The sequence below is a fragment of the Eubalaena glacialis genome, chromosome 1 (assembly GCF_028564815.1).
Source record: "Eubalaena glacialis isolate mEubGla1 chromosome 1, mEubGla1.1.hap2.+ XY, whole genome shotgun sequence".
Lineage (NCBI taxonomy): Eukaryota > Metazoa > Chordata > Mammalia > Artiodactyla > Balaenidae > Eubalaena > Eubalaena glacialis.
This window is the reverse complement of record NC_083716.1, coordinates 189,437,304-189,450,091: the sequence shown is the minus strand read 5'-3', so window position 1 is coordinate 189,450,091 and position 12,788 is coordinate 189,437,304. Positions and strand designations below refer to the sequence as shown.

The 12,788-nt window shown below is 34.7% G+C and overlaps 1 protein-coding gene across 1 annotated transcript in view; it reads right to left on the bottom strand.

The window, feature by feature from the left end:
• DNAJC10 (DnaJ heat shock protein family (Hsp40) member C10) overlaps positions 1-12,788 on the bottom strand; it is a 69,629-nt gene that overhangs the window by 50,791 nt on the left and 6,050 nt on the right. The window contains exons 5-9 of the mRNA XM_061185622.1: positions 12,312-12,362; positions 6,786-6,868; positions 6,050-6,181; positions 5,384-5,477; positions 4,254-4,331 (exon numbers count right to left, since the gene is read on the bottom strand). Of these exons, the coding sequence (XP_061041605.1) occupies positions 4,254-4,331; positions 5,384-5,477; positions 6,050-6,181; positions 6,786-6,868; positions 12,312-12,362 (438 nt within the window). The remainder of the gene's footprint in view (positions 1-4,253; positions 4,332-5,383; positions 5,478-6,049; positions 6,182-6,785; positions 6,869-12,311; positions 12,363-12,788) is intronic.

Sequence of the window (12,788 nt, the reverse complement as noted above, 5' to 3'; positions counted from 1 at the left end):
ATACTACAAAGCTACAGTCATGAAGACACTATGGTACTGGCACAAAAACAGAAGTATAGATCAATGGAACAGGATAGAGAGCCCAGAGATAAACCCACACACCTATGGTCAACTAATCTATGACAAAGGAGGCAAGGATATACAATGGAGAAAAGACAGTCTCTTCAATAAGTGGTGCTGGGAAAACTGGACAGCTACACGGAAAAGAATGAAATTAGAACACTCCCTAACACCATACACAAAAATAAACTCAAAATGGATTCGAGACCTAAATGTAAGACCAGGCACTATAAAACTCTTAGAGGAAAACATAGGAAAAACACTCTTTGACATAAATCACAGCAAGATCTTTTCTGATCCACCTCCTAGAGTAATGGAAATAAAAACAAAAATAAACAAATGGGACCTAATGAAACTTCAAAACTTTTGAACAGCAATGGAAACCATAAACAAGATGAAAAGACAATCTTCAGAATGGGAGAAAATATTTGTAAACGAATCAATGGACAAAGGATTAATCTCCACAATATATAAACAGCTCATGCAGCTCAATATTAAAAAAACAAACCCAATCCAGAAATGGGTAGAAGACCTAAATAGACATTTCTCCAAAGAAAACATACAGATGGCCAAGAGGCATATGAAAAGCTGCTCAACATCACTAATTATTAGAGAAATCCAAATCAAAACTACAGTGAGGTATCACCTCACACCGGTTAGAATGGGCATCATCAGAAAATCCACAAACAGCAAATGCTGGAGAGGGTGTGGAGAAAAGGGAACCCTCTTGCACTGTTGGTGGGAATGTAAATTGATACAGCCACTATCGAGAACAGTATGGAGGTTCCTTAAAAAACTAAAAATAGAACTACCATATGACCCAGCAATCCCACTACTGGGCATATTCCCAGAGAAAACCGTAATTCAAAAAGACACATGCACCCCAATGTTCACTGCAGTACTATTTACAATAGCCAGGTCATGGAAGCAACCTAAATGCCCATCAACAGATGAATGCATAAAGAAGATGTGGTACATATATACAATGGAAAATGACTCAGCCATAAAAAGGAACAAAATTGGGTCATTTGTAGAGATATGGATGGACCTAGAGACTGTATATAAAATGAAGTCAGAAAGAGAAACACAAATATCGTATATTCATGCATATGTGGAATCTAGAAAAATGGTACAGAGACGAACCAGTTTGCAAGGCAGAAATAGAGACACAGATGTAGAGAACAAACGTATGGACACCAAGCGGGGAAAGCAGGGGTGGGGGCTGGTGGTGGGATGAATTGGGAGATTGGCACTGACATATATACACTAATATGTATAAAACAGATAACTAATAAGAACCTGCTGTATAAAAAAATTTTTTTAAGTAACATACAGATATCGGTTGCATTTCTTCACACCAACAATGAAATACCAGAAAGAGAATGTAAAAAACCAATACCTTTTAAAATCGCAGCCCCAAAATAAACTACTTAGGAATAAACCTGACCAAGGAGGTGAAAGACTTATACAATGAGAACTATGAAACATTAAAAAAGGAAACTGTAGACGATTCAAAAAAATGGAAAGATAACCCATGCTCCTAGATTGGAAAAATTAATATTGTTAAAATGGCCATACTACCCAAAGCAATCTACAGATTTAATGCAATCCCTATCAAATTACCCATGACATTTTCACAGAATTAGAATAATCCTAAAATTCATATGGAACCATAAAAGAGACGGAATTGCCAAAGCAATCCTCAAGAAAAAGAACAAAGCAGGAGGCATAACCCTCCCAGACTTCAGACAAACTACAAAGCTACAGTAATCAAAACAGTGTGGGGACTTCCCTGGTGGCGCAGTGGTTAAGAATCCACCTGCCAATGCAGGGGATGCGGGTTCGAGCCCTGCTCCGGGAAGATACCACATGCCGCGGAGCAACTAAGTCCGTGTGCCACAACTACTGAAGCCCGTGCACCTAGAGCCCATGCTCCACAACAGGAAAAGCCACCGCAATGAGAAGCCCATGCACCACAATGAAGAGTAGCCCCCACTAGCCACAACTAGAGAAAACCTGCGCAGCAACGAAGACCTAACACAGCCCAAAATAAATTAATTTAAAAAAAAACAAAAAAAAAACAGTGTGGTACTGGCACAAAAACAGACATATGGATCAATGGGACAGAACAGAGAGCCCAGAAATAAACCCACACACCTATGGTCAATTAATCTTCAACAGAGGAGGCAAGAATATACAAGGGGGAAAAAACAATCTCTTCAACATGTGGTGTTGGGAAAGTTGGACAGCCACATGTAAATCAGTGAAGTTAGAACACACCCTCTCACCATACACAGAAATAAACTCAAAATGGCTTAAAGACTTAAATATAAGACATGACACCATAAAACTCCTAGAAGAAATCATAGGCAAAACATTTTCTGACATAAATCATACCAGCGTTTTGTTAGCTCAGTCTCCCAAGGCAATAAAAATAAAAACTAAAATAAACAAATGGGACCTAATCAAACTTAAAAGCTTTTGCACAGCAAAGGAAACCATAAACAAAACCAAAAAGACAACCTACAGAATGGGAGAAAATATTTGCAAATGATGCGACCAACAGGGAGTTAATTTCCAAAATACACAAACAGCTCATACAACTCAACAACAAAAAACCAAACAACCAAATCGAAAAATGGGTAGAAGACATAAACAGACATTTCTCCAAAGAAGAAATACAGGTGGCCAGTAAGCACATGAAAAGATGCGCAACATCACAAATTATTAGGGAAATGCAAATCACAACTACAGTGAGGTACCACCTCCAGTCAAAATGGCCATCATTAAAAAGTCTACAAATAGCAAATGCTGGAGAGGGTGTGGAGAAAAGAGAACACTCTAACACTGTTGGTGGGAATGTAAATTGGTGTAGCCAGTATAGAGAACAGAATAGAGGTTCCTCAAAAAACTAAAAACAGAATTACCATATGATCCAGCAATCCCAATCCTGGGCTTATATCCAGACAAAACTCCATTCCAAAAAGATACATGCACCCCTATGTTCACAGCAGCACTATTCACAATAGCCAAGACATGGAAACAACCTAAATGTCCATCGATAGATGAATGGATAAAGAAGATGTGGTGCATATATACAATGGAATAATACTCAGCCATAAAAATGAATGAAATAATGCCATTTGCAGCAACATGGATGCAACTAGAGACTATCTACTAAGTGAAGTAAGTCAAAGAGAAAGACAAATACCATGTGACATCACTTACATGTGGAATCTAAAATACAACACAAATGAACCTATGAAACAGAAACAGAATCACGGATATAGAGAACAGACTGGTGGTTGCCAAAGGGGAGGGGGTTGGGGGGGAATGGAATAGGAGGTTGGGGTTAGCAGATGTAAGCTTTTACATACAGAATGGATAAACAACAAGGTCCTACTGTATAGCACAGAGAACTATGGTTCTCTATGGTTACCAAAGGGGAGAGAGAGGGAGGAAAGGACAAATTAACAGTGTGGGATTAACAGAAACAAGCTACTTTACATGAAATAGATAAGCAACAAGGATTTACTGTATAGTACAGGAAATTATACCCAATATCTTATAATAACCTATAATGGAATATATTCCATTATTGGAATATATTCCACAAAAAAACCAAACTGAATCACTATGCTGTACACCTGAAACTAACACAATATTGTAAATATATACTTCAACTTCAAAAGAAAAAAGGAACTTAATAATTTTATAACCTATGTGTAAAATAATCAAAAAGAAATATTCATTAAATAAAAAAATTATAACTGGGTACAAACTGTATTTTGAAAATAATCAATTATACAAGCATACTTAAGACTTCCACTTAATCTAAGGGTACATACTTCCAGTTACAAGATTAATAACTTCTGGGGATCTACTGTACAGCATATAGTGATTATAGCTAACAATACTGTATAAAATACTTGAAAGCTTCTGAAAGAGTAGATCTTAAATGTTCTCGCCCCAAGAAAGAAATGGTAAATAGGTGACAGGATGGAGGTGTTAGCTAATGTTATGGTGGTGGTCATCATTTTGCAACATGTGTTTCAAATCAACAAATTGTACACCTTAAAGTTACAGAATGCTCTATGTCAATTATATCTCAATAAACCTAGGGGAAAAAAAAGACTGTCACCTAAAAATCAAATGTCATGGTCTCTTCATCATAACAAAATAACAAATATTACCTCTTCCTTTGGAACAAAAAGTGATCAGCCAGCCAATACCAGCAGCAAACGCAGTTTGTATGGAGTTAACAAAATTTCCTTAAGAGAAAATAAAGAAAACTTCTGATCATTTACTACTCCATAATGGAAACCGTTTTCTAAATGGGTTTTCCCTTCTAATGTCACCCATTTCCAATCCACTCTGAGTAGTTTTCAGGATTCCTAAAAATCCTCTTGAGCATATCAAATTCCTTCAACTATTTTTTTTAATCACATAAAATCTAAATTATTTCATTAAGAAACAAATTGGCAAGTAAGGCCCCTTGTGATCTGAGCTTTGTATACCCATTCAGCCAGCCATATTCTTCCCCAAGCCACTCTACCCATTACCCATCTTTTTGTTAGATTCATGAAATACTGCCAGTTTCCCAAATACAGTGACCTTTTAAGGCTTCCTCTTCACTTTCAAGACAGGTTATATCTGACCTCGTTCAAGAAGAATTTCCTAACCCTTCCTCCTTTCCCCACCTGAGTTCTTTCATATCCTTCATGCTTCCCTAAGCTTACCTCTATCATAATGGTTACTACACTGCATTTTAATGGTTTACTAATGGGGTCCCGGAAGGCAGGGATTATACAGTTTATTACTACAGCCCTAGTATTTAACATAGTTTCAGGGACATAACTGTATTCAATGAATGATATGAGCATCCCTTTAGAAGTAAATACTATCATTTCATGGGTAGTACAGATAATTAAATAACCCACCTAAAGTCACTTGATGAATTCAAAACCTAAGATTAGACGAGACAGGCATGAATTTACTGCTTGATGTAGTATACTTATGAAAGCAATAAAACACTTGGTTTACTAAATATTTAGTTGCACTTTAAAAGTTGCCTTTTCACCTAGCCCCACTTCATACCCATGTCCTACATCAAAATTGTTTTAGTTTATATATAAATATAGTTAATTTATTAAATGCCTACTATTTAGTAGGGCTCAGAACAAATGACACAATTCCCTTCTAAGAAGCATGGAAAAGATATTCAAAAATTTCAGTATTATGACCAGAATATTGCCACTGAAAAACTTAAAATACCAATTCAAAGTATCCTTGAAAATCAAGCAAATTATGAAAACAAAATTACCTGTCCATAATTCTGTCACTGTGCTTCTAACATGCTGCATGGCGAAATTCACTAAACTTTCCTTTGATCTGTCACCATGGTATTTCACTGCAGCCTATTTTTTTATTTATAAAAAGAGAAATGTCTTTTACTTTTTCTTTTTAAAACTCATACCAAATACCTTGATTCTCCATTATTCTGAATAAGTAAGATCTGTCTCTCAATAGTACAGTGTATTTCTAACTGACATGCTAAGAATCTTGATTGCACACATTCCATGTCAGACATTTGAATAATACTATTTATAATGTTTTTAGTTTCACTTTTATCACTTAACACTGGGGAGAGGAAGGGAAATCAGAACTTTACATTCAATGAGAGAAAACACCTGTAAAATACTTTGTAAATTATAAAGTACAACATGTATATTGGTTAACATTATGTTCTTTAAGATGGAAACTGAAATTGGCAAACATTTAATTTTGAAATAGAACAAAGACAAAATAATGGCATCTAAAAGTATTCACAGTATAATAAAAAATGTTTATTATGACTACAGTTAGATGGCATCTAAAATAAGACTTAAAAATCAAAAGATTCTACAAATTCACATAGTGTTTTCTCTAGTATTCCCCTTGTTATAACGTTCTACCAATTAAAAAAAAAAAAGCCAATTTTATCTCTTACCATTCCAGACCTAAAAATGAAGAGGCTGGGATAACTGTTCACTCCTTTCATTCGGCAAAGCATTCTATCATCGCCACAGTTAACAGCTCCAATTCGAAGCAATCCATCTACTTCTTTAGCAAAGTCTCTCCACTATGAGGAAAAAAAAAGTTTCTTCTGATAAGATCATTTATCTTTCCCTGAACATTCTTCAAGCTGTACTTTCCTTTTTTTTTAAATTAATTAATTATTTCTTTTTGGCTGCACTGGGTCTTTGTTGCTGCGCGCAGGCTTTCTCTAGCTGCGGAGAGAGGGGGCTACACTTTGTTGCGGTGCACAGGCTTCTCATTGCAGTGGCTTCTCTTGTTGCGGAGCACGAGCTCTAGGCGCGCGGGCTTCAGTAGTTGTGGCTCACGTGCTCTAGAGCACAGGCTCAGTAGTTGTGGCATACGGGTTTAGCTGTTCTGTGGCATGTGGGATCTTACCGGGCCAGGGCTTGAACCCGTGTCCCCTGCATTGGCAGGCGGATTCTTAACCACCGCACCACCAGGGAAATCCCCAAGCTGTACTTTCTTAAAGGAGATTATGCTCAGGAAATAAAACCATATACACGTGAAAAAATATTATAGTCATTTCTGTTACAGTTACTACTAATAGAAAAAACACTCAAATAACACTCAAATTTAAAAAAACACTCAAATAACAGATCAGTTGTAAACAGTAAGACTTTAATAATCAGGATGTAAAAAATACGTACTGTGGGAGCTAAATCATGGCAGTGTGAACACCCTGGGGAGTAGAAGTTCACAAACCACAGTTCTCCAGAATTAACAGCAGCATCTGAAAGTACATAAAACCAAAACAACTTAGAACAACCAAAACAACCAATTTACTAAAGGTTTGTACCTATTTTAGTTAAGAATTTTCCTTGATATCAGAATGAAAAAAAGTCATGTATTTCTCACACTGCCTTTATCATTTTCTGTATAATTTTTTCTATAAGAAGAAAACATACTATTTCAACTGTCAAACTAACAATATCTTTTTTTTTTGACTCTTCCAAGCCCTACTTGAATAAGAAACAACCTTGAACTGCATGATCAATGTCACCAAGAAGCTGTAAAAAGAAAGGAAGCAACAAAAGGAAGCAACAGCCAAACCTCATGACAGTCTGTGTGGTTGAGAGAAATGAAGAGAAACAATAGAGAGACTGAGATTTAAGCTCTTCTACTATCTGCAGCACTGGTTAAGCACACAATCAATTCTGACAGCTACTCCAGATTCTGAAAGAATGAAGAGACCTACACGACATAGTAAGGACTGTGGGGATTAAATCTAATCTTTGCTCTTAAAAAGACATTTTCCTTGGAAAATTGTGTTATTTGAAATATTAGATCAAAGTTTTTAACAATTCATAACATGAATACATATTTGCTAATAGATCTGAACACTACATAATATCTACCCAACAATACCTTATAGGTTATAATCTAATCTATAAGAGGACCTGATATAAACAAAATTTATTCATTTAAAAATTTTATCATTGTAAGGATGTGCTCTAACATTCAAGATAAAAAAGTTAAGAAAATTTGCTTTTAGTTAGTCTCCATGTAATTCCATATGAAAATCAGTTATCAGTAATTTTTAAAGAAAATATTTTCATAAGTTATAATAAATTATACCAAGACATCAAAACATGCACACTATTCTAAATATGTGTAACTGATTCAGATTAATTAGTAACATGTGCAGTAAGGTTCACCTACATTTCAGTTACAAGACACACAGATCTATGTGAAAAACAGTTAAGCCATACATTACAAGCGAAGTGTATACATCAGGATTTTATCAGCTGTTCTTTGGCAAAGGTTAGAAAGTCTGACAAATAGACCACTCTATCTAGGTTGTCAAAATAATTGCCATGCTGACTTAGATCAACTGGTATGAATTTAGGTAAAATCTTATATGTTCTCTGCCCCTTTCCTCTGGGACCTCTATGACGCAAATGTTAGTACACATGACGTTGTCCCAGAGGTCTCTTAAACTGTCCTCATTTCTTTCTATTCTTTTTTCATTTTCCTGTTCAGCTTCAGTGATTTCCATTACTCTGTCTTCCAGCTCACTGATCCATTCCTCTGCATCATCTAATCTACTGTTGATTCCTTCTAGTGTATTTTTTCATTTCAGTTATCATATTCTTCATCTGTTTGGTTGTTCTTTATATTTTCTAACTCTTTGTTCAAAAACTTCTAACTTCTCACTCTGTTCATTCAATCTTCTCCCAAATTCTTTGAACATCTTAACAATATATTTAAAGTGATGAAAGGGAAAAACTTATAACCAAGAAGACTCTACCCAGCAAGGCTTTCATTAAGATTTGAAGGACAGATCAAAAGTTTTACAGAGAAGCAAAAGCTAAAAGAGTTCATCACCATGAAACCAGCTTTACAAGAAATGTTACAGGGACTTACCTAAGTGAAAAAGGAAAGGCCACAACTAGAGAAATGAAAATTACGGAAGGAAAAAAAATCTCATTGTTAAAGTCAAATATACAATAAAGGTAGTAAATCAGCCATGTATAAAGCTAGTAGAAAGGTTAAAAGACAAAAGTAGTAAAATATATACTCAATAAATAATTAAGGAATATATAAAACAAAAAGATGTAAAATATGACGTCAAAGTCAGTAAATGTGGTGGTGGAGGGAGTAAAAATGCAGGGTTGTTAAAATGAGTTAATAAGCACACACACAGAGACTGCTACGTACAGTGTGTGGAGTAGTCAACGACTAGGTAATATCTTTGTATGGTGACATATCATAATCAGACTTACTGTAGTGATCACTTTGAAATGTAGAGAAACACCAAGTCACTATGTTGTGTAACAGGAACTAACACAGTGTTGTATGTCATTATACTTCAGAAACAAACTCACAGAAAAAGAGGTCAGGTTTGTGGTTACTGGAGGCGGGGGTCGGGGGGAGGGAGAGTTGGATGAAGGTGGTCAAACTTCTAGTTACGAGACAAATAAGTACTAGGGATGGAAGGTACAACATCATAAATATAATCAACAATGCTGTATATCATACATAAAAGTTGTTAAGAGCAAATCCTGAGAGTTCCATTACAAGAAAACATTTTTTCCTATTTCTTTAATTTTGTATCTGTATAAGATAATGAATATTTACTAAACTTATTTTGATCACCATTTCACGATGGATGTAATCATGCTGTACACCTTAAACTTATATAGTGCCGTATGTCAGTTATATCTCAATAAAACTGGAAGGGAAAAAAATAATGGCATTTAATTTGACACAAAACCTTATTTAAAGTGGGAAAAAAAAATGTCTCCCATCTTGGTACTTTGTTTTCATAGACTACTTCTAACTTATTTGCCCAGTTCCCACTATTATTAAAAATATTTTTAATACTGTATTATCAAAGCTCAATGGGATGTTTTTGCATAACCCAGTGACTCAGAATAGAAAAGTATATTTCAAAATGTGATTTTCAGCTTCTAAACTATACAACTATAGCTAACGTCTGTTAATATTTATGTGATTATAGCTAATAGCTTCTGTTAGCCTAGAAAAATGTAAAAAAAGGCAGAAGTGCTTTGAGTTCCTCTTTAATTTCTTGAGCTTGTCTTCAAAAGGATGAATGTATTGTGTGGGTACTACTCAAAATGACTACTGTTAAGTGCAAGATGTTCTTTGCTTTCACAGGTACTATCTAGAACTTGTTTTAATAACTGCATAATACTTTTCTGTGACATATAAAAAGATAATATGCATCATGTTTAATGGGAAGGATAAGAACTTCAAAGTGAAGTTTATTAATCACATTTTTTCTTCTGTACTATAGTTGAACATTTCAGAGTTCCACTCCTGATAAAAGTGAACTATGTAATTTGGATTAACTCTTCCACTACAACTTCAGAACTGGACAAAATACAAAAGACTCCTGTTGAAAGCATCAGAGAGTTACCAATGCAGAGAAGAATTACAGGGCCGAGGAATGGGAGGAGGTAGAAATCAGGGGGCCAGTGTTTGCCAGGAGGTAGCTGATAGGCAAGAAACTGAGCAGAGCTTTCAATAGATTCATGAGACTAGAGGGACAAAGACGGAGTTCAGGGCACACGTAGAGAAGGGTCCTGTAAATAAAGATGAACTGGAAGGAGACCAGTCCTGTACAAGTACAAAGCTCAGCTTTTGAATCATTTCAGTCTCTGTTTGGATAAAGCTGATCTGAGATTGTTAGTGACCCTACTCAGAAGAAAATATAACTTCTCTCTGGAGCAAGAGAACATACAAAACTTAAAAATAACTCCATAATTGTTTATATAATTAGTTACACAAAAGACCAGATTAAGTGACCCAAACCAATAGAAACTACTGGTAATGGAAAGAGACCCATAACCAAGTATGCTAATGTGATATTTACATAGGCACAAGTTGATACGACTATCCATCCTTATTTATCGTCCTCCCTCGGCTTCTTCAGCTAAAACTTAGGGATCAGCTTGTCTTAGCCTAGTAATACACAGGGTAGTGTTAGAGTTCAGACTGAATAGTGGCAACTTTGCACCGAACCTATCAATGTCAGTTAATTATTTCTGAAAAACTGTCTCTAAGGTTTTGTGACTGTTAATTAATTCTTAACTACTATTTGGAGTTCAATATGAATTATTAGCAGTTCTTAACCTTTTCTCTATAATGACAAATCTGAAAAAGTTTGAACCCATGTGCAATACAACCATCAGGAAAGTCTTTCATTCTGGGTGGATTCATGGATTAGTCAGCTTGCAGGTTTTGTTCAGTTCCTGTAATTCTATCTCTAATTCCAAAGTTTTCTGCCCCACAGGACCATAAAATACTTATTGATTGACTAGCAGATGAGAGACAATAACCACAGAAAAATCAATAGGTTCATATAACTACACTCCAAAAAGTTATGATTCTGCAAGCTTGTGACATGGGTGTCAGTTCTGTCTACCAACAATACAAATGAATCAAATTTTCCTCCATTTCCTCTGTAGAGAAGACACTCGTTTTCCTTACAGCTTGTTCAAGTGTTCACTACAAGACTTTTAACAAAATAATGTACTGAACAGCTACCTTGTAGGCCTGAACTCGCCAACATGATATACAAAGTAAGAATACGATGCAATTCTTGCTTAGAAGGAACTGTACAGAAACAAGTGACTGTAACACATTGTTTATGATGATAACATGAGAAATTATATAAATTTATTTTGCAGCTAGTATGCTATTTTAGTTTTCTAAATTAAATGAGACTGTAACACAGCAAAATAAAATTGAAATATGATTTGAGGTAAAATATATTGGTTTGAAGTAGAAAAGAATATTTTATTACAAGTGTACAAATTTGAAAATGTAAGAATCTTTAAGGTTTTCTACAATGCAATGCAAAGTGCAGTAGAAGTATATTTTTATATCCATTTTCACACAAATCACAGATCAAATTAAATCTGCTTCCAAAAATAACCACATACTTATTCAAAACCCTGAAATATAAAAGTTCTAAATCCAGAAGTATTTCTGCAAGTTTGCAGGAAGCTCACCTGGCATACAAACCTATCCTGAACTGATATGGGGGCTATGTGTTATTTTTACTTCTTTTATTTAGTATACACATTTATGCATTTCACTGCATAAATATTATTTTTTAAAAAATAGTACACTGCCCCACATTCTGCTAAGAACTTTTTTATCAGTGCTGATATTTTTATTTTGTTCTCATCCAGCTTTTATCCTCTATGCATATATGTGTATACCTTTTGTATGATTTGTATTATACTGCATATACAATTTTGTGTTAGGCTTTTTTTTTCACATAACTACTCTTAAATATAAACACTTTTTAATAATGTGAAAAAATATAGAAAAAAGAATATTGGTTCATTATTTCAAGTGTGTCAATTATACACAAACACACACGTACAGAATGTTGAGAATGTTGCTAGCACTTCTAAGGTTTCATTTCCTCAACTGCCAAATGAGAGGAATTATTGTTGCTAATACACAGAATGTCATAAAAGTTCACTGACATAATGAAGAAAAGTTGATAATGACAATAAACGAAACTATGTGAAAACCTCAACTATGGTTATAGAACATTATTTAAAATACAGTATATACCATATTACCTTGCTAAAATTTTAAAAATTTCTAAATTCTAAATACATTTGTCCTTGAGCATTTCAGTTAAGAGACTGGTCTTGAACTAGCTTTAGAAAATCATATACCCACAAACTTACCAAACTCTCTTCTATCCAATGTTATGATTTCAGGATCATCGTCATAAATACCTATTTTGAAAAGTACATAAAATTATAGTTAAAACTTCATCATAAAAATAAATTACCACATAAAAGATGTTACTTACTTTTGTTTCAATCATCAAAAATCAGATTGCTATACTAAATCTCCAAGTGGAAGAATATGCAACACACTAAGAGAAAAGCAAAGAGTAATAATATCATTGGTGATACATTTAAAGAGTATCAAAAGACATTAGTTTCCTGATATGGACTGTCATGGGGTGTGTGTGTCTGTGTGTGGCAGGGGGCGGGGATTCCCAATATTCACACAATGTCATCTCCACAGAAAATTTCTATTATACGTTTTTTAAAAAAAGTTTTTATTTTGAAATAATTATAGACTTGCAGGAAATTGTAAAAACAGTTCAGAGTCCTACTTATCTTTCATCCAGCTTCCCCTAATGGTGACATACT